The sequence below is a fragment of the Tiliqua scincoides genome, chromosome 1, assembly GCF_035046505.1.
Source record: "Tiliqua scincoides isolate rTilSci1 chromosome 1, rTilSci1.hap2, whole genome shotgun sequence".
Lineage (NCBI taxonomy): Eukaryota > Metazoa > Chordata > Lepidosauria > Squamata > Scincidae > Tiliqua > Tiliqua scincoides.
Genome location: NC_089821.1, coordinates 295256602 through 295277679, shown reverse-complemented (window position 1 = coordinate 295277679; position 21078 = coordinate 295256602). Strand labels below are relative to the sequence as shown.

At 46.9% G+C, this 21078-nt stretch overlaps 1 protein-coding gene across 3 annotated transcripts in view; it reads right to left on the bottom strand.

The window, feature by feature from the left end:
- UNC79 (unc-79 homolog, NALCN channel complex subunit) overlaps positions 1-21078 on the bottom strand; it is a 149043-nt gene that overhangs the window by 80280 nt on the left and 47685 nt on the right. For 2 of the 3 annotated variants that reach the window (XM_066612202.1, XM_066612203.1), the window contains 8 exons: positions 19366-19593; positions 18578-18719; positions 17520-17599; positions 17068-17216; positions 12950-13107; positions 11302-11483; positions 9704-9905; positions 2466-2645 (listed from right to left, as the gene is read on the bottom strand). In XM_066612202.1, coding sequence (XP_066468299.1) covers positions 2466-2645; positions 9704-9905; positions 11302-11483; positions 12950-13107; positions 17068-17216; positions 17520-17599; positions 18578-18719; positions 19366-19593 — 1321 coding nt within the window. Of the gene's footprint in view, positions 1-1249; positions 1316-2465; positions 2646-9703; positions 9906-11301; positions 11484-12949; positions 13108-17067; positions 17217-17519; positions 17600-18577; positions 18720-19365; positions 19594-21078 lie in introns of all 3 variants that reach the window. The other variant, XM_066612201.1, reaches the window with a different exon arrangement.

The following is a 21078-nucleotide window of genomic DNA, read 5'->3' as shown; positions in this document are numbered from 1 at the left end:
AAATCTGATCATGCACTCTTGTTTTATAAGCTGATCCATCTGTTTCTTTATTTGGACTACACGTTTGTTTCAGTAAAACAAAATCTAGCTGTTACCTCTATAAATAAGATTTGGTGCTGATGAGGGATGTGTGAAATATGTGCCTGCAAAGATTATAATGCCATTGTGTTATGTGTAAATATTAATGGAATGATTTGCTGCATAATTAAAGTCCAACCATCAGAGGCTCTTGTGGATCACTATATCAAACAGGAGTATCATGAATGGTAATTCCTGAACTGATTCACACAATGATTATTCCCATAATCCTTTTATCTAAAAGCCATAGCATAACAATCAACATAAGCATATGGGAAGGTCGCTTAAAACCAAATTTTTATTACATTCATTTGCCACTATGCCAACTACTGTGCCATGGCACACTGGTGTGCTGCAAATGGTCTTAAAAAGGTCTTCTATGGGAGTTTGGGGGAGGGTCATTTATTAGGAGAGCCATTGGAGGATGTGAGCCCCCTACCAACAGCATGGTGTGCCTTGTCAATTGTCAAAAAACTGATGGTGTGTCTTCACAATTTCAGTGCCTAGTCAGTGTGCCACATGATGGAAAAGGTTGAACAATCGCTGCGCTGTGCAGTATTCTGAAAATGCCTTCCTCAAAAGCCCCGGGTGCCTGTTCTGTTATGCTCTGCTCTGTACTCCCTTTGTAGCTCTTAAAAAAGACAAATTCCATGCTAGGGAGTATTAGGAATTTAGATTTTACTTTAGAAAATTAGAAAATTTGGAATTTACTTCAGAAAAGAGACAACAGAAGAAGGGATGTGACCCAAAACAGAACTGTTTTAGGAGTTCCAAGCTCCCACTCCTCACTTTCCCAAATTTATCTGGATGTGGCAGCAGTTGACTTACCATATGGTGGACTTACCATAGTCATCCTAGTAGGGCCTCTGCTAGTTCATGCATTAGAAACCATGGGAAATGTGTTCCCTTGATTCCCAGTATTCCAGAGGACTACCACACACACTCCCAGAAGCATCTATACATGCTGGGAACTATGTTTCCCATGGGGGCATAGAACAGAAAGGGTTCTATGCTTAAGTAACAAAAGGTATTTTGTACACTAAAACATTGTAACTTAAGTCCTGCTGTTATAAGGAATCAAGGGAACTTTCTTCTCACACTCTTAATGCCTGAATACTTGCAAAAATCTTTCCATCATGTCTTGCAACCGGCATCTCACCGCATAAATTACCTTGCATTTGTTCTGGTGTTCCACCAAGTGATGGAGCAGACTGTTCCTGCCTGGTCAGTCTTGCAGCTAGAAAATGAAAAGGCCTGTTAATGTAAATCCGTGGATGCCGAACTGCAGATACTAGTGTCCAATTGTATATTTTGTAATGTTATTGTAAGCCGCCTTGAGTGCTCTTTGTGAAGAAAGGCAGAATACAGACCAAATCAATAAATAAAGAGCTCTCCTGTTCTTTGTCCACAGCACCTGCTATTTAGATGCACACTGCCTCTGAACATAGCTCTCATGTTGGATAGGAGGGGCTTAGGATGGAGCTGGTAGGAGAAACTTTGGGTAGATGGTGCTGAGAGAAGTTCTGGTGGGAGCTTAGCATCACGTCAGGAGACTTGAAGCACCCTCACTTTTGGGATTCATCAGCCTCCACTGCCTCAAGAGTTTTAATTATTGTCTTATTATTATGAGGAAAGCCTGAGCAGTTCAATACACATATGGTTGTAGCTTATTGATCCATCATTTGCGGTTGTCTAGTAATTATGGCAGAGAATCAAATTATGCTAGCAAATTGAAGCGTAGAATACATAAGTCTATTGAGAAGGGCAGCATATAAATGTAACAAATAAATAAATAAATAATAGTTCATCACACTCAGATAAACTGTCAGGTAGACTGATGCTGATTCCTGCTGCCAGCAGAGCAAAAAAGAGAGTTTTAAGCTGTTTTAAGCAGGAAGAACTGGACTGGCAGAAGTTCCATTGAAAGGGACCAAGCGCAAAGTCATTAACATAGCCCCTCCTCCAAGCCAAGTGGGAGGAGTAATGCACTCTCAGATAACCTCCAGGACTACAGGAACATAAAGTAACAAAATGTATATAGTGTAATAAATGTATATAGTGTAAACAAAATATAGTGTAATAAGAATATATTGTACATAAGCTACAATTATGTTTACTACAATATGCATAGGTTGCTATAAAACAGTTAGAAAAATGCTGCAGAGCATGTTGATCTAACATTAAAACAAGTATATAGAATTAATCTATCACTACTTTGCTTGGGAGAAAATCAGTGTCTTAAATCAGTCTGGGTTAATATTTGTACCAGTGTTAAAAAACTAAAACCTATTCAAATACTGTATATTTAAGAGGTGAATAATCTACACTCTTAAAGCAGTTGTAAAACAGAGTACAAATTAAAAAAAATAAAACAAAAACTACTCAACGGATTTTGGTTGTTAATGTTTCTGGAAGAGAAAGCGCCCTCTTGGACTCCACTGGACCCTTCACACTGTCCCTCAAAGAGCGCACACTCTTCTGTCGGTTCCGGGCAAAACGAGCCCTCTTGATCTTCCACATTGCTGTATCGCTTAAGTTGGCAACATTTGTCCGGACAGCTGTGATAGCTTTTCAAAGAGGATTAAGACAGGCTTCAGTGCATAGCATGTTTCAAACCAAACCCTACCAGCTTGTCACTCACAAGGGGAACCCACACCTAACAGCACAGTTAAGTGCCATTTCAAACACATGCTACTCTACTCCCATGGGCAAAACACGGAATTAATTGCAAAACATGGAATTCAAATTGATAGCCCCAGTTCTACGTTAGATAAGAACAGACAGATCTGGAGCCCTAAGTATGCCGCATACAACCTCAGCACAAATCATTTACAACTCAGTCCTATGCTGCCCTGGTCTCCAGAGGAGCTGTGGCGCTGAAATGGCTACCACTGTATCCTGTGGGCCTGGGGCAGCTGCTGGAGTCTCCATTACCACAGGGAAAACTCCAATGGCTCTTTTCCACAGATAAAGCTATTTTGCTGGCACAGAACCAAGGATTGGGAGGGGGCATAGGATATGGCCACAGAATCTGATGCCATCCTCACCCCACTCCCGGACCTGAACCTCCCCTTGGGTCGCCCTCCCCTGCCCAGTTCTGCCCTCTCCCCACCTTTCCCCTGCCCACTCTCTCCCCAGGAAAGCTGCTCCACCACCCAGCAGAGATACTTACTGTCGGCTGCTCCTGAAGCATGTCTTATTGGTGTTGAGGCTCAGTGCCAACTCGCACCGCCTCAGCACCAGCGTTGTGTCTATAGTGTTGGTAGTAAAGAGCCTTACAGCACTTTTACAACACCCAATGGTACAAGTGTACCGCCGGCACTGGGCTCAACAGGCTTTGGCCCTCAATCTGGTAACAAGCTTATTCAATTTTCATTTTTCAAAAAATGTATTTTTGAGTTCAAGATCTTTTAAGGCAGGAAATGCTACTTCGGGCGCAATCCTAACCCCTTATGTCAGTGCTTTCCAGCACTGACATAAGGGCAATGCAGCTCTGAGGTAAGGAAACAAACATTCCCTTATTTTGAGGAGGCCTCCGTGAGTGTCACCCAACTGCAGGATGCAGCACATGTTCCATTGGCACCGCTATGCCAGAGCTGGAAAGCACTGTCATGTTGTTGGCGACCTTCAGTCTCAAAAGACTGTGGTATCACGCTCTGAATAGTGGTTCTGGCACAGCATCTAGTGTGGCTGAAAAGGCCATTCGGGAGTGACAATCCCTTCCACAAAGGGAGCAAGTATAGTGTGTCCCTGGTCTGTCTCCCTGGCTATGGGCCTTCCTTCTTTGCCTCAGTCTGTTGGCAAAGTGTCTCTTCAAACTAGGAAAGGCCATGCTGCATAGCCTGCCTCCAAGCAGAACACTCAAAGGCCAAGGCTTCCCATCTGTTGAGGCTCATTCCTAAGACTTTCAGATCCCTCTTGCAGATATCCTTGTAGTGTAGCTGTGGTCTACCCATAGGGCGCTTTCCCTGCAAGAGTTCTCCATAGAGGAGATCCTTTGGGATCCGGTCATCATCCATTCTCACGACATGACCAAGCCAACGCAGGCATCTCTGTTTCAGCAGTGTACACACGCTGGGAATTCCAGCTTGTTCCAGGACTGTGTTGTTTGGAACTTTGTCCTGCCAGGTGATACCAAGGATGAGTCAGAGGCAGCGCATGTGGAAATCGTTCAGCTTCTTCTCCTGTTGTGAGCAAAGAGTCCATGACTCGCTGCAGTACAGAAATGTACTCAAGATGCAAGCTCTGTAGACCTGGATCTTGGTGTGTTCCATCAGCTTCTTGTTGGACCAGACTCTCTTTGTGAGTCTGGAAAATGTGGTAGCTGCTTTACTGATGTGTTTTGTTTAGCTGGGTATCCAAAGAAAGCATGTCCGAGATCACTGAGCCAAGGTACACGAAGTCATGAACAACCTCCAGCTCATGCACAGAGATTGCAATGCAGGGAGGTGAGTCCACATCCTGAACCATGACCTGTGTTTTCTTCAGGCTGATTGTCAGTCCAAAGTCTTGGCAGGCTTTGCTAAAACAGTTCATGAGCTGCTGGAGATCTTTGGCAGAGTGGGCAGTGACAGCTGCATTTCAGCTGGACTTTGGTCTTTGCTCTCAGTCTGGAGAGGTTGAAGAGCTTTCCGTCTGATCTGGTCTGCAGATAGATGCCTTCTGTTGCAGTTCCAAAGGCCTGCTTCAGCAGGACAGTGAAGAAAATCCCAAGAAAGGCGGTATATAAATACCTGTATAATAATAATAATAAAATCCCAAACAAGGTCAGCGCGAGAACACAGCCCTGCTTCACTCCGCTTCAGATGTCAAAAGGGTCTGATGTGGAGCCATCAAAGACTACAGTGCCCTTCATGTCCTCATGGAAAGACCTGATGATGCTGAGGAGCCTGGGTGGACATCCATCTTGGGGAAAATCTTGAAGAGGCCGTCCCTGCTAACCAGGTCGAAAGCCTTCGTGAGATCTATGAAGGCTATAAAGAGTGGCTGTCATTGTTCCCTGCATTTCTCCTGCAGCTGTCTAAGGTAGAATACCATATCGGTGGTGGACCTGTTGGCTCAGAATCCACACTAAGATTCTGGATAGACACTCTCTGCAAGTACCTGGAGCCTCTTCAGTGCAACTCGGGCAAACAACTTTCCTACAACGCTAAGGAGAGAGATGTCATGGTAGTTATTGCAGTCACCCCTGTCACCTTTGTTCTTGTACAGCATGACGATGTTTGCATCCCTCATGTCCTGTGGTACTCCACCTTCTCTCCAGCAGAAGCAGATGATTTCATGCAGCTCGGTGGTGATGATCTCTTTGCAGCACTTTAGGACTTCAGCAGGGATGCTGTCTTTCCCAGGTGCCTTGCCAGAGGCGAGGGAGTCCAGGGCCACGTGAAGTTCTGCTAGGGCTGGTTCAATGTCAAGCTCCTCCAGCACAGGCAGGCACTCAATGTTGTTCAGCGCTTCTTCGCTGACTACATTTTCTCTGGAATATAGCTCAGAGTAGTGCTGTACCCAGCATCCCATCTGCTGCGCCCGGTCCTGGATGACCTCGCCTGCGGCAGACTTCAGAGGGGCAGTTTTCTTCTGTGTTGGACCTAGGGCCAGCTTGATACCATCATACATCCCCTTGATGTTGCCAGTGTCAGCTGCTATCTGTATCTGGGAACAGAGCTGGAGCCAGTAGTCGTTAGCACATCTCCTGGCAGTCTACTGGACTTTGCTGCGAGCAGCTCGGAGGACCTGCAGGTTGCGCTCACTGGGACAGACCTTGTATGCTGCTTGAGCTCTCCTCTTTTCCTCAATAACTGGTGTCAACTCCTCAGAGTGTGCTTCAAACCAGTCTGCCGTCTTGTTGGTCTTCTTGCCGAATATGGACAAGGCGGTGTTGTAAACGGCATTTTTTAAATGTTCCCATCTGTTGGCTGCATCTGTATCTGCCGGGCCTGGAAGAGATTCTTTAAGCGCTCATGCAAATTCCTTCTCCTCCAGAGTGCATGGAGGCTGCTTAAAACAACAGTAATAGAGGCCCAGCAGAGGTGTATACCGCAAAGAAAGAAGGGTTCCACTAAATCCAGGAGGGTGCCCGCATGGCTAACCAGCCAAGTTAGAGAGGCTGTGAAGGGCAAGGAAGCTTCCTTCCGTAAATGGAAGTCTTGCCCTAATGAGGAGAATAAAAAGGAACATAAACTGTGGCAAAAGAAATGTAAGAAGGTGATACGGGAGGCCAAGCGAGACTATGAGGAACGCATGGCCAGCAACATTAAGGGGAATAATAAAAGCTTCTTCAAATATGTTAGAAGCAGGAAACCCACCAGAGAAGCGGTTGGCCCTCTGGATGGTGAGGGAGGGAAAGGGGAGATAAAAGGAGACTTAGAGATGGCAGAGAAATTAAATGAGTTCTTTGCATCTGTCTTCACGGCAGAAGACCTCGGGCAGATACCGCTGCCTGAACGGCCCCTCCTGACCGAGGAGTTAAGTCAGATAGAGGTTAAAAGAGAAGATGTTTCAGACCTCATTGATAAATTAAAGATCAATAAGTCACCGGGCCCTGATGGCATCCACCCAAGAGTTATTAAGGAATTGAATGAAGTTGCAGATCTCTTGACTAAAATATGCAACTTGTCCCTCAAAACGGCCACAGTGCCAGAGGACTGGAGGACAGCAAATGTCACGCCTATTTTTAAAAAGGGAAAGAGGGGGGACCCGGGAAACTATAGGCCGGTCAGCCTAACATCCATACCGGATAAGATGGTGGAATGCCTCATCAAAGATAGGATCTCAAAACACATAGACGAACAGGTCCTGCTGAGGGAGAGTCAGCATGGCTTCTGTAAGGGTAAGTCTTGCCTCACGAACCTTATAGAATTCTTTGAAAAGGTCAACAGGCATGTGGATGTGGGAGAACCCGTGGACATTATATATCTGGACTTTCAGAAGGCGTTTGACACGGTCCCTCACCAAAGAATACTAAAAAAACACCACAGTCAGGGAATTAGAGGACAGGTCCTCTCATGGATTGAGAACTGGTTGGAGGCCAGGAAGCAGAGAGTGGGTGTCAATGGGCAATTTTCACAATGGAGAGAGGTGAAAAGCGGTGTGCCCCAAATATCTGTCCTGGGACCGGTGCTTTTCAACCTCTTCATAAATGACCTGGAGACACGGTTGAGCAGTGAAGTGGCTAAGTTTGCAGACGACACCAAACTTTTCCGAGTGGTGAAGACCAGAAGTGATTGTGAGGAGCTCCAGAAGGATCTCTCCAGACTGGCAGAATGGGCAGCAAAATGGCAGATGCGCTTCAATGTCAGTAAGTGTAAAGTCATGCACATTGGGGCAAAAAATCAAAACTTCACATATAGGCTGATGGGTTCTGAGCTGTCTGTGACAGATCAGGAGAGAGATCTTGGGGTGGTGGTGGACAGGTCGATGAAAGTGTCGACCCAATGTGCGGCGGCAGTGAAGAAGGCCAATTCTATGCTTGGGATCATTAGGAAGGGTATTGAGAACAAAACGGCTAGTATTATAATACCATTGTACAAATCTATGGTAAGGCCACACCTGGAGTATTGTGTCCAGTTCTGGTCGCCGCATCTCAAGAAAGACATAGTGGAAATGGAAAAAGTGCAAAAGAGAGCGACTAAGATGATTACGGGGCTGGGGTACCTTCCTTGAGGAAAGGCTAAGGCGTTTGGGCCTCTTCAGCCTAGAAAAGAGACGCCTGAGGGGGGACATGATTGAGACATACAAAATTATGCAGGGGAAGGATAAAGTGGATAGAGAGATGCTCTTTACACTCTCACATAATACCAGAACCAGGGGACATCCACTAAAATTGAGTGTTGGGCGGGTTAGGACAGACAAAAGAAAATATTTCTTTACTCAGCGTGTGGTCGGTCTGTGGAACTCCTTGCCACAGGATGTGGTGCTGGCGTCTGGCCTGGACGCCTTTAAAAGGGGATTGGACAAGTTTCTGGAGGAAAAATCCATTATGGGGTACAAGCCATGATGTGTATGCGCAACTTCCTGATTTTAGAAATGGGCTATGTCAGAATGCCAGATGCAAGGGAGGGCACCAGGATGAGGTCTCTTGTTATCTGGTGTGCTCCCTGGGGCATTTGGTGGGCCGCTGTGAGATACAGGAAGCTGCACTAGATGGGCCTATGCCTGATCCAGTGGGGCTGTTCTTATGTTCTTATGTTCACTTTTCCCTGGTCCTGGGTCTTGCTGCTGTCATTGTGAGGTCTTCCTTCCTTTTTTGTGTGATACAGTCACTTAGTTAGCAGTTTCACTCTGCTGCACACCAGGGAGTGGTCAGTGACGCAGGGGTTAGGATTAGTGTTAGGGGTTAGGATAAGGGGTTAGGATTGCGCCCTTCGTCTGTGAAGTTTTCACAAGGATGGATCTATGATACTGAAGAAACCGGTAAGTTGACCAGTTTTGTACAAATACCACTGGAGTTGGTCGCTGTTAATGAGGCATGTGATTTAGCAGGCCTTCATCTTCGGACTACAAACATAAGGATTTTGTTCATGGCAAACGCAAGAACAAGACAACAAATTTCACATCAGGGACCATTAGGAAAGGGACTGAGAATAAAACTGCTAATGTTACAACACCCTTTTTCAAATCTGTGATGTGACCAAATTTGGAATACTATGAACAATTCTGGTCACACATCTCAAAAAAGAATGTTACAGAGCTGGAAAAGGCACAAAAGAGGTTGACCAAGACGATTAGCAGTTTGGATAACTTCCATATGAAGTACGGCTATAACACTTGGGATTTTTTGCTAGCTTCGAAAATAGTTGATTAAAGGGGAACATGTTTGAGTGCACAATCCTATGCATGTGTACTCAGAAATAAGTCCATTGTGTTCAGTGGATAAGTGTGTTCCCAGGAAAGTGCATATAGGATTGCAGTCTGAAACTTATAAAACTACACATGGTGTGGAAAGAAGAGAGAGAGAGAGAGAGAGAGAGAGAGAGAGAGAGAGAGAGTGAGAGAGCTTTTCTCCCTTTCTCACATTACTATGACCAGGTGTCATCTAATGAAACTGACAGCCCAGTCCTAACCAACTTTCCAGCACTGATGCGACCATGCCTATGAGGCACACACTGCATTCTACGGTGGGGGAGGACAGTCATGGAGGCCTCCTCAAGATAAGAGCACATTTGATCCTTTGCCTCGAAGCTGCATTGGCACTGGAAAGCTGGTGAGGATTGGGCTGCGACTGGCAGGAGACATAGGACAGAACAAAAGGAGGCATTTCTTCACATTGCACACAACTAGTCTGCAAAATTGTTGCCAAAGACATGGTACTGGCCACTAGTTTGAAAGACTTGAAAAGGGGATTGTCAGAACTCATGGAGGACGGGTCTTTCAGTGGCTACTAGTCATGATGGATATACACCACCAGGTTCAGCAGCCTTAAGCCTTTGAATATCAGTTGTAAGGGAGCAACAGTGGGAGAGAAGTAGGCCTTTCTCTTCTGCTTGTGGGCTTTCCCACAGGCAGGAAGCAGGTAGCTGCACTAGATATGACTCTGGCCAAATATAGGAAGTTTTTTCTTATTTTAACATCTTGCTTCAGTCACGTAACTTGCAATATCGAAAAAATGCTACCAAATGATGCTTACTTGTTGGGAAGGGAAACTCTTTGTTGCAGTCCAGGTGAAGCTGAGCCTCCAGTGAGAGCGTCTCAAACCGATTCACAAAGAATTCCCAACTTAAAGCCGGAATGTCCTGCCTGAGAAAATGAAGTAGTAAAAGCTTGCTAAGAATTGTGGGCCTGTCCTTGACGACTGTATCAAACTGGAAATCGAGGCAAAGGCATAGGCCCTACAAAGAAAGAAGAACACACAGAGAGGACAGTTGGAATTACTTTTAATAAAACAAAATCACCAAGCATTTTAGGGGTTAAGCTAAGTGATCAAACAGAAATTCTAAGGACCACTGACAAATAATCATATGTTGTTGGCATCCTTCAGTCTCGGAAGACTATGGTGTCGCGCTCTGAATGGTGGTTCTGGAACAGAGTGTCCTCTCCAGTGCGCGAAGCCTGGGTAAAGTAGGTATGGAGGATAGGCTGTTACCCATGCAGCAAATCCCCCCTCTCCATGTCGCTGGAATGGTCCAATGGAAAGGCAGAGGCCAATACGGTTGGTTCCAGCAGCGTCGCAGGAGTTGCCAGAACGTGACCGTGTTCAGCCATGAACTGCCTCAGGGACTCCGGCTCCTGATTTTGCCTCGAGGTTGACTCCTGAAGCCTTTTCCATAACTGGATGTAGCCACAAGGCAATGGAGGTTTGGGGTCAGAGTTTTCCTTTTCTCAGATGAGCTACCTTCCCAGGCTGACGAGTCCCATCGACCTGGTGGCTGTTTAGTCGCCTCTTACGACAAGTACAGCCAAACTGAGGGCCTATTCTTATCCCCAGCCCCCAGGGGAAAAATAATCATATAGATATTGCTTTTATTGCTGGCAAAAGTAATGTTGATGAGGATATTGCTGGTGCGAAACTAGAGAACCAACTTTGGCACAATTTTATTTATCTTCCCACCTTTCCAACCCAACAGGTAAGCCCAAGATGATTCACAACATCAAATTAAAAGGGTAAAACCAAATCAACCAAAACCCCTGGCAGAAAAGGCCCAGTGCTCCCTTTCAAATGCCAGCACAGAGAAGACAGTCCTATACCCAATAGGCACTGAATTCCAAAGGGCAACTACTGAGAAGGCCCTGTCACAAGTCACCTCCAATTATATCTCCAACAGAGGTGGCATCTACAACTGTCTCCCTTAATGACTTCATGGGACTGGCAGATTCAGACTGGGACAGTCTTTTAAAAGAACCTAAACCATTAGGGGCTTTGTAGATCATCACCAGCATCTAGAATTGAGCCCAGAAACATACAGGCAGCCAATGGAAATTACATACCAGGTGTGTGACATGGTCACAACCCTAGCTCCACTCAGCAGCCTGGCAGCAACATTCTCTGCAAATTGCAGCTTTTGAATGGCCTTCATAGGCAGTCCAAAGTACAGTGTAACTGGTAGTCCGATTTCTATGTCACCAGTGTATGAGTAAACATAACCAAGACTGACTAAACCAAGAAAAGATGACACTGGTGTACCAGCCTAAGCTAGCTAAAGGCATTCTGGGTCTCAGCTGTCTCCTTCCCATCAGGCCTATGTCAAGTTTGGGCCACATTTTTCTCATTTTCCACCAACAACCTACCTGCAAAGCTGGCCTTTTTATTGTATCTAGCAGGAGTCCAGCTCTGGTGGCCACAGCTGGGTTGACATCCTCCACCGAAGTCAAGAAACAGCAAAAGGCATGGGCCAAGGAATATTTCAGCAAGTGGTTTTTGGTCACTGAGTGAATGTCTAGAAACCTACACAAAACAGCTACTTTCTCCACTGCTCCAAAGTCATAAGAGAAAAAGAAAAGCAGCACATTAATTGGGCACCTATTCAGATTTTTGTGAGCAACTACTTACAGGGGGGAAAAAAATCTTAAATCCTAAAAAAAAATAGTTAACCTCCTCCTCCTGACCAGTAGCATAGCTAGGGGGGGTGCAAAGGACTAAGGGCGCAATCCTAACACGACTTGGGCCAGCGCAAGTCCTCTGTGCCAGCCCAAGAGTGTCACAAAACTGTCTTAAAATACTTCTGTGCCACTCAGAAGGGAGTTAGATCAGCGCAGACATGCACCGGCCTCCCCGCGCCACCACGGGCCCTGGAGGATGGGTGAGTTACACCGGCCGAGCTCGGCTGATGCAGGGGTCTGGTGGGTGTGGAGAGGGCAGAAAGATGGGAAGAAGGCATTCTGAGGCGGGGGGAGAGCTAACGTTCCCAGGGTGGGCAGGGAGGAGGAGGCAGGGCCAGGACCCAGCAATTATGCCAGATCCTGACCCCCATTTCCGGGCTGGACAGAGCAGCCTCTGGCTGCTTCATTCTGCTTGAATCTGCACCACCTCCTGAGTGGCTCAGATCCAAGTAGACCCATTGGGGCTGCTGCAGCACAGCATGGAGTAAGGGGATTCCCCTTGCCTTGAGGTGTGCTGCTTTCGGCCCCAAACTTGTGCTGCATACAGCGCAGGCTTGCTGGCCTGTCTGTTCCAGTGCAAGTTAGGATTGGGCTGTAAGTTTTGCATGGTGTTTCACCACAACATGCAAGTGGCCTCTCCCCTCAGAGCCACTCTGAGCCGCTACAGTAAAACAGAGGCGTCTCTGGAGAGGAAGGGGCCACTTGCACGCCATGGGATGTACGCCATGGGATGTGCCCTGCAAAACTTGGGCTTTGTACCCCCTCCAGCTACACTACTACTCCTGACTCCATAACATTGTGGAATCCCAGTAAGATATGGGATAGCAAAAAAACTCGTTTTGCTAGCTAGTGATTCCTAGACATATTTTTTTTTTCTAGGAAGGCCTTAAGGTGAATCAAAGCCAAAATGACAAGTGTTTAATCAAAGACAAGAGGGTGAGAATTGTATTAACACTCTCCTCAAAATCAAAATCATGTTTCTCTATATCCATAACCTACCTGCATGCAAGTGGACAATAAATACAGACTAGCTATAGCAACACAAATGTTGTTGTTGTGCCTTTCACGTGTAGCTAAAAGGCGGGGAAGTCCTCTTTTTCTCCTACACTTATTTATAGCAGTGGATTACACTCAGCTGCACAGTTGTCTGCACAATGCAGTCACATGTGCTACACTTTCTGCTTATCTCAGGCTTCCATTCACAGGCAGGGAGACTACAGGACCAGCACAGACAGATGCATATTATAGTGCGCTACGATGATCAGGCATCAGCCAGACCCCTAAAAACGGCCCCTGTGGAATGTGTCAGAACAAAACCCACATGTTGATGACGTACCTGCTTCAAATCTTATCTTCCAGTCTTTGCTGTTGAAGTTACTATTGATGATTGTCCAGAAAATATCAGCTCCATGTGGAAGAGACAAGGCATGAAGGAGGAGGGGCACAGCCAGGGACGAAAGTTGGGAGAACTCAGATTTTACAACTCGCCATACGCTGAGGGAGAGACAACAAAAGCAAATCTGCTCACATTCCCTTCCAGATTCACAAATGGTTTACAAAAGGGTTATAAGCTGGTCATATAAATGGAACCAATAACTCCAGGCAGTTTTAACTCCTCCCTGGAAGGAATGAAGACCGGTTCCCAGTACAATGTGATCAGTGCTTCTTGCTCTCAGTTGAAGCTCAACCATTTTGGCATAGGTACATATTCAACTTCATGACATATTCTCTTTAGCAAACAGGCAATGGCTTAGGGGACAAATAACACACAGTTTTCCCCACAGTTACCCCATTGCCTGTGGACCACAATTAACTCCATTGCCCTCAGTTCAGTTTTTTTGGCTGAGATCAACATGAGCATAAGGAGAGCCCCACTAGATCATGCAATAGGCCCATCTAGTTCAGCTTCCTGTAGCTCACAGTGGCCCACCAAATATCCCAGGAAGCACGCAAGACAACTAGAGACTTGCAACCTGGTGCCCTCTCTAGCATCTGGGATTCTGGGGTAGCCTACTTCTAAAATCAGGAGGTTGCATATACCCATCATGGCTTGTAACTGGTGATGGATTTTTGCTCCAAAAATTTGTCCAACCCCCTTTTAAAGTCATCTAGGCCAGATGCCATCACCACATCCTGTGGCAAGGGGTTCCACAGACTAACCATACTCTGGGTAAATAAATATTTTCTTTTGTCTGTCTTAGCTCTCCCAACACTCAATTTGAGTGGCTTTCCCCTGGTTCTGGTGGTGTGTAAGAGGGAAAGGAGGATCTCTCTATCCACTCTATCCATTCCCTGCATAATTTTGTATGTCTCAGTCATGCCCCCCAAGGTACCTTTTTTCTAGGTTAAAGAGCCCCTAACGCTATAGCCTTTCCTCATGTGAGGTACCCCAGGCCAGTAATCATTTTGGTTACTCTCTTCTGCACCTTTTCCATTTCCACAATATCCTTTTTGAGATGCGGTGACCAGAACCGGACGCAACACTCCAGGTGTGACCTTACCATTGATTTGTACAATGGCACTATAATATTAGCCATTTTATTCTCAATACCTTTTCTAATGATCCCAAGCATAGAATTAGCCTTCTTCACCACCACCGCAACTCTCATTGAGCTGTCCATCACCACTCAAGATCCCTCTCCTGATCTGTCACAGACAGCTCAGAACCCGTTAACCTATATGTGAAGTTTTGATTTTTTGCCCCAATGTGCATGACTTTACACTTACTTACACTAAAACGCACCTGCCATTTTGCTGGCCATTCTGCCAGTTTGGAGAGATCCCTCTGGAGCTCCTCACAACCTCCTGGGGCTCCGCACAAACAAGCAATAACTTCTGTCTCTACCCAAAGTCAGTGTGGGTGGTGGGTTACAATGCCAAACTGGGACTGCAGAGGTTGTAACTCAAATTTTCACTCAACCATGAATGTCACAGGGCAACCTAAGTCAGTAACTGCCTCCCAGAAAGCCCTGGGGCTGACTATGAGTCTCCTCAAACATATGCCAGATTGTTTGGTACTGTATATCAGAGGAGAGGAAAGGAGTGGGGAGCTGAGCAATGGAGAGGATCTATCCCCTTCTGCTCCCTCCCCACCCCACTCCTGCCCCTCCCTCCCTGCCCAGTTTTGTCCCCAGTTTGCCCCCTTCCTGCTCACCGCCTGCCCCCACTGCTGCCTTACCTGGTCCAGCAGGTGTGGCAGGGTCCAACAGTGGAGCTGTTGTGTTGCTGCGTCTTGCAGCAGGGCACCAAAATGGACACCAACAGCTCACAGCGTGTGCCATCAACAACTATTATATGATAGTGGTGGTCACTTCTGCTGTCATAATGGGCTCTCTAGGGCAGCCCAATCTACTATAGGATTGGGCTGTTAGAATGACACAGATGGGAAGCCTAATCGGAACCCCCCTCCCATGCCAATGCAGAAGCATTGCAGCTCATAGCTCATGCTGCATCTATGGTGGTTTTTGCAATGCTGGTGACCTCCTTAGGATAAAGGGACATTCGCCTCCTTGCCCTAGAGTAAGCCCAGTGGCGTGGCTACAGTGGGGCAGGTGGCGCAGGCCCACCAGGTGAACACACTGGGAGGGGGTGATGTGCCGGCCACTCGCCCTTCCACCTGTTGTGTGCTTAGGAAGCACATGTTTCCACAGGAGCCTTCAGCCAAGTTTGGAGGCTCCTGCCCTTCCTTATGTGTGCTTCCTAAGCAGGCACGAGGGCGGGCAGCGTGCCAGCCCTGGGAGGGGGGGAAGAAACCCCCTGCCCGCCTGCTTAGGAAGCACACAAAAGGAAGAGCAGGAGCCTCCAGTTGAGTTTGGAGGCTCCTGCTCTTCTGAATGAAGGGCTGGAGGAAACTCTAGGCGCCACGCGCGACCCTCATGCACACGCGCAACGCCACAGGAACCCCTGGCCCTTTGTAAGGATGAGCAGGAGCCTCCGAACTTGGCAGGAGGCTCCTGCAGCGTTGCACGCTTTCTATGCAGGCAGGAGGGCGGACAGCACGTCACACGCGCCCCACTCTAGGAGGGGGTGACACAGTGCCTGCCTGCCACATGCTTAGGTGCACTGCTCCTTCACATGGAAGCCCCTTCCTCCCTCTTCCCCCAACCCCACCACTCACCCCTCACTCGGTCAGAAAAAGGGCTGATTTTTCCTCCTGGAGGGAGGGAAGGACCAGCGAGGCAGCAGCGAGGCAGGAGCCCCCATCCCAGACCTTCAGTCTTTGGGAGGACAGGACACTCCACTCCGCTCCGCTCCGGCTGGAACCAGATGCTGGCCTGCCACATTCCCCGGTCTGAGCAAGCACACCCAGGGATCTCTGGCCAGGCCACCCCAGACCAGCCGCACACCCATCCCCCCGCCAATGCAGCAGGCAGGCAGGTAACACCAGCCTCTCTCCCTGGAGGAAGCTGTAGCTTCCTGACAGACTCAGGGTTTGGGGCTGGAGAGGAGGAGGGAGGATGCGAGGGGGTCTGTCTGTGTGGCTCTGGGCAACATACAGTCCAATTCTGTGAATGTCTACTCTGAAGTAAGCCCCATTCTAGGCAGTGGGGCTTACTCTTAGGTAAGTGTGGATAGAATTGCAGTCACAGGCAGGACTGCAGGGCACACTGCTCACCCTCCTGGAGTACAGGGAGGGGTTTGTGTGTGTGTGTCCCCATGCCTTCCAGTGGGAGGCTCTCCCTCCAGAGAATGGGGGTCACTTCAGTGAGGGGCTGAGGGCTCAGGAACACAGTGCCCTGCAAGCCTCCTCAGAAGTCAGTTCCATTCTGTTGCATGACTCCCAGTAGCTGAGTGTGTAGCGTAGGATGGCAGCCTTCGTGTCTGAGGCTGCCATCCTAGACACACTTACTGATCTGGGAGTAAGGCTCAGTGATCTCTGTCAGACTTACTTCTGAGTAGACGTGCTCATGATGCTGCTGCCCTTTCCCTTGCTAGGAACAAGCATCATCACTGAACAAAGCGAGAATAATACCATCATGTTATATATCATTCAATGCATAATTTCATACAGAATGCAATGAAACAAACCACGTCGAAATATCTCTATTCTACCAAAAGTTATAGCCAAAAAAACTAGCAGGGTCAGGGTGATGGTGCATCACTACACCCACTGCCCAGGGTGTTGTCCCACCCATTGCATGGGAGGAGGTCCATCATTGGGGCGACACGCTGGCCTCCTGCACTGGGTGACATAAACCCTAGAGATGCCACTGGGTAAGCCCCAGACAGTGCAATGGGGCAACTAGACTCTGCACCTGCTAAATGGCCAGCAAAACTGCTTGTGACAGCCTGTGCCAGGGGATCACACACTCCGCCAGCACAGAGGGAAGTTAGGACTGGGCCATTACAGAAGTCTTCAATTGTTAGTTATCACCAGTGATTGCTTGAATGTAGCCTATAAGCTGGCACCAACTCTATAAGGCATTGAACCTTCTGCTGGGTCAAAGGGTATACCTGGCAATCAGCATGTGATCCTGGATGTGGCCTAAGAACTGTGGATGGTCCTTTCTTGCGATGTATAAGCACTCTCCGTGAAGGCAGAGGATCTTCAAGCAGTTCAGCATATTAAAAAGAATGTCCGGCTCTTCGAAACGTGCCATTTCCTGCGCCAAGTTTAGAAACAAAAGAAAATTCTTGCTGTTCCTCCAATATGCCACAAGGTGGCAGTAAGTGTATAAAGACACTTTCATACTACAAGTCTCAGGAAAATTTCATTGATGAAACACAATTTTGCAAGAGGTTCAAAGGCAAATTAAGAATATTGAACAAATTGTGCCGTACACTTTATATAATCAGTCCCACAAGTCTCAGCAAATAGGCCATCCATAACTGAAGGCAGCAGCCTTCTTGAGTGTTCACTATACCACACAGTCAAAGACCTCAGTAGATTAAAGATTAAACGTTACCTGCAATATAGTATATATGAGTTTCAGTGTCACTGGGAGCTGCTGGTAGCAGAATTTCCTCTCAGTATCATTTTTGATTGCTGCTGAAAACAAAGGATTACAAACATTTTGTTAGACAGCAGCAAAGCTATAAACTCGTGGCTTTCAAATGTAAACATTCTGGGCCAGTGTGGACCATCTCATCACTGTCATGACAACTGCAATTACCCCGTTACAACTTAGGCTGCAGTACTATGCACACTTTCCTGGGAGTAAGCCCAACTGGACACAATGAGCCTTACTTCTCAGTAGACATGCGTAGGATTGCAGTTGGTCACCTGAAACTTTTTGACTTTCATGCAACAGTATTTTCATTGTATGCATGAAGGTGGCAAAAGACCCTGTACAAGGAAAATTACTTATTTGTGCATCCATTTCTTTTCATAGCCCACCTCACAAGACAGGTCACAAGGCAGCTTAGGTATAACTAAAATGCATATAAAAATGCAATCCAACACAACAACAAGAGACTGGTAAAAACAAGAATGGTTGTGGGAATCAGTTGTATAGCAAAAGCCAACAAAATTCCATGTTTGTTTGAGATCTACTTTTAATACCATTTTATCAGAGAAATCACCCTACCACCAGACAGCAGTGACTCTAGGTAGGTTCAGAAAGTTTGTTTCTTTTTGCTTCAGGTCCACCGTCCGGGATGCAGGCTGGCAACCCCTTAAGGCGTGATACCCTGCCCCCTCTTAGCTACGCCACTGCTAGGCAGACAGGTTTGCTACTCAATTTGTAGATCCTTGCCAGTCTTGGAGGAGGGGTAGCTATTCCAGACAGGAAGATGAACCCCAATTCACAAAGACATGTGCTAACTAGTAATGGAGTTCATATATATATATTAATATATTTAGACAAGCAGGCAGGAAGGAAGGAAGGTGTGTGTATATATATAAGTAGGTAGGTAAATTAAGAGTGAAATACCCTTCTCTGAAAATACTCAACACACACTTGCTTTAATAAACACCATTAAATCTAGGTGGATGTAAACACAAATGCCTCCAGAATGAACCTACCTGTATTCTCTGTTGTCTCGGTGTGATTTCCTGGGTTTTCTCCATGCTTTGGTGCTGACTTGTTCTCCTCTTCCCCTTCAGGTCCTATAATGAATTCAGGTCTAGAATAAAGAAGACCATCCTCAAGATTGTCTGTAGGTTCCTTTAGAACACAGAAAGGAGTGAAGTGAATCATTTACAATTTATGTAATTAAAACACCTTTTTTAATACCAACTTTCAACATAAGGCAGCCTATTACATAGCACTAAAATGCCAATAAAAGCAATTAACAATTTAAACAAAGTTCAACAGAAGCTTTCAAGTCCAAAAATGTGCATATGAAGAGCATGTAAATCAAAGGCCCAAATCCTAACCAACTTTCCAGCACTGTAATGGGACGTGTGCTGCATCCTGCAGTTGGTGGCATTCATGGAGGCCTCCTCAAAGTAAGGAACTGTTTGTGCCTTTACCTCGGAGTTGCATTGCCCTTATGCCGGTGCTGGAACGTGGGTTAGGATTGTGCCCAAAAGCTACCAGTATATTACATGCTTGCTACTGCGTGTACACATGACAAGGTGCCACTGCTAATTCTGATTCCCTGTTGCATGAAAGTTGTGTAATATCCATTTGCAAAACACATATTTTCAATTGGATATTTTGCATTTTAATGCAAATTTTCAATGCATTTTCAGTGCAAAATAGCAATGTATAAAACTGCCCTGAGTTTACAGTATAGTCAAGAAATAAAGTTTCTAAAGTCATGACATTCCGGGCTGAGTGACACCCTTCCATTTCTTTACTTGCTTACCACTAGCCTGATTTCTTCTTTTGGAGCTAGTCTTTCCAGCAGCTCACAAGCCAACTGATAGCACAGGATACTAGACTGACACAGATTACATTCAATTGCCTTTTCATCTTTCTGGCAAGTATGAGAGCCACCCCAAGGGGCCTGAAACACATTGTTTATGATGGAAATGATATCTTTGGAGATGCTGTTTTCTAAGCCCAAAGTAATGCCATCATCCTGCAATTCCATCTGAAAAAAAAAAAAAAATTTAAATAGGATAATTATGTGATACACAAACACATAGGAAAATTGCTTACATTGGTACTCTGAGTATAGCATTCATTGCCGGGCACCATCCATGCATATTTCACAGTTTATGGTGCTGCTTCTTCATTCCCCACCCACCCAGGAGTGGCACCAGGGGTCAGACAGATCAGACACTGGCTAAAGATCCATACCCATTGGAGGGCCCACCCAGTTGGCCTGGCACCAACTTCAGTACTGGTGGTAGGGTAGCATCCAGTGCACTATCAGGAAGCAAGGAAGCATACCAGTAAGTGTGCCTAAGGGATGGGAGAGGGTGGGGGCAGAACAGATTGGGGGTTGGCAGGGAGGGGGAAGACTGGGACTGGGAAGAGGTTGGTTCAGCCGCAGCAGTGTCCGCCAAATCCTAACCCCCTTTCCGGCTTAAATACCCTGGCCTAAGTCAACACAAACTTGTGCCAGCTCTAGAGCTGGTGCAGGTCCAAGTACATTCAGTGGCCCAGCACAGGCTCACTCCAGGGCAAACGAACAAATGTTCACTTATCCCAAGGAGGCCTCTGGAGGTCAAAACTTCTTCGCTGTATTCCCTTGGAGCCATGCTGGTGCTGATGCATTGCAATTTGAGGAATTAGGATAGGGCTTTAATAAAATGTTCACAGTACAAATTGGACCTCAGCATCCACTGGGGTTCCAGTCCAGAACCTTCAGTGGATGCTGAAATCAGAGGATACCGGGGTCCACCTTTAAATGCCTTGTAACAAGGTACAGACACTATACCACATTCAGCCACTAGATGAGGTGAATAGTACCATTAGATTCCATTATTCACCCCATCAAAGCTGAATGCGGTATAGCAGTGGTTCTCAAAGTGGTGGGTTGCAACCTACCATTGGAACATAAACAGGTCACTTTCGCTTAAGGGGAGTGGCCCATAAATGGGTGTCCTGATGGTGCCGCAGTGATTGTGGCGCCAGGGCACCCAGGCACATTTAAACATACCTGGGGGGGGCTGTGCAGTTTTCCGGAGGGTCCTGGAGGCTCGCAGCCCCCTCTGCAAGCCTTCCCTCCACTGCAGTGGGCTCTGATCTGCTGCCCACTTTCGGTTTGTGATTAGAACTCCGGAGCGCGGAGTTTCCGAAAATGGAAGTGGGGTCCAACTGCAGGCTTATGGAAGGGACTGCGAGCCTCCGGGACCTTCTGGGAGGCTGCACAGTCCCATTCCCAGGTATATTTAAATGTGCCTTTCAATATTTCAATATTGCTGAGGCGCCGTCAGGACTTCCCCCCCAGTCCAGTCCTTGCCCCCACAAGCACTTAGTCCAGATTCTCAGACTCCTGAAGAGTTTGAGAACCACTGTGGTGTAGCACTGTCGCCTGGGCCCAGCCCCGGCCTCAGCAACATGGGCCTCCTCAGGAGTAAAGAGAGCAAGGGGCTCTTCAGGAGTAGGGGGATGGAACAAGTATGGCCTG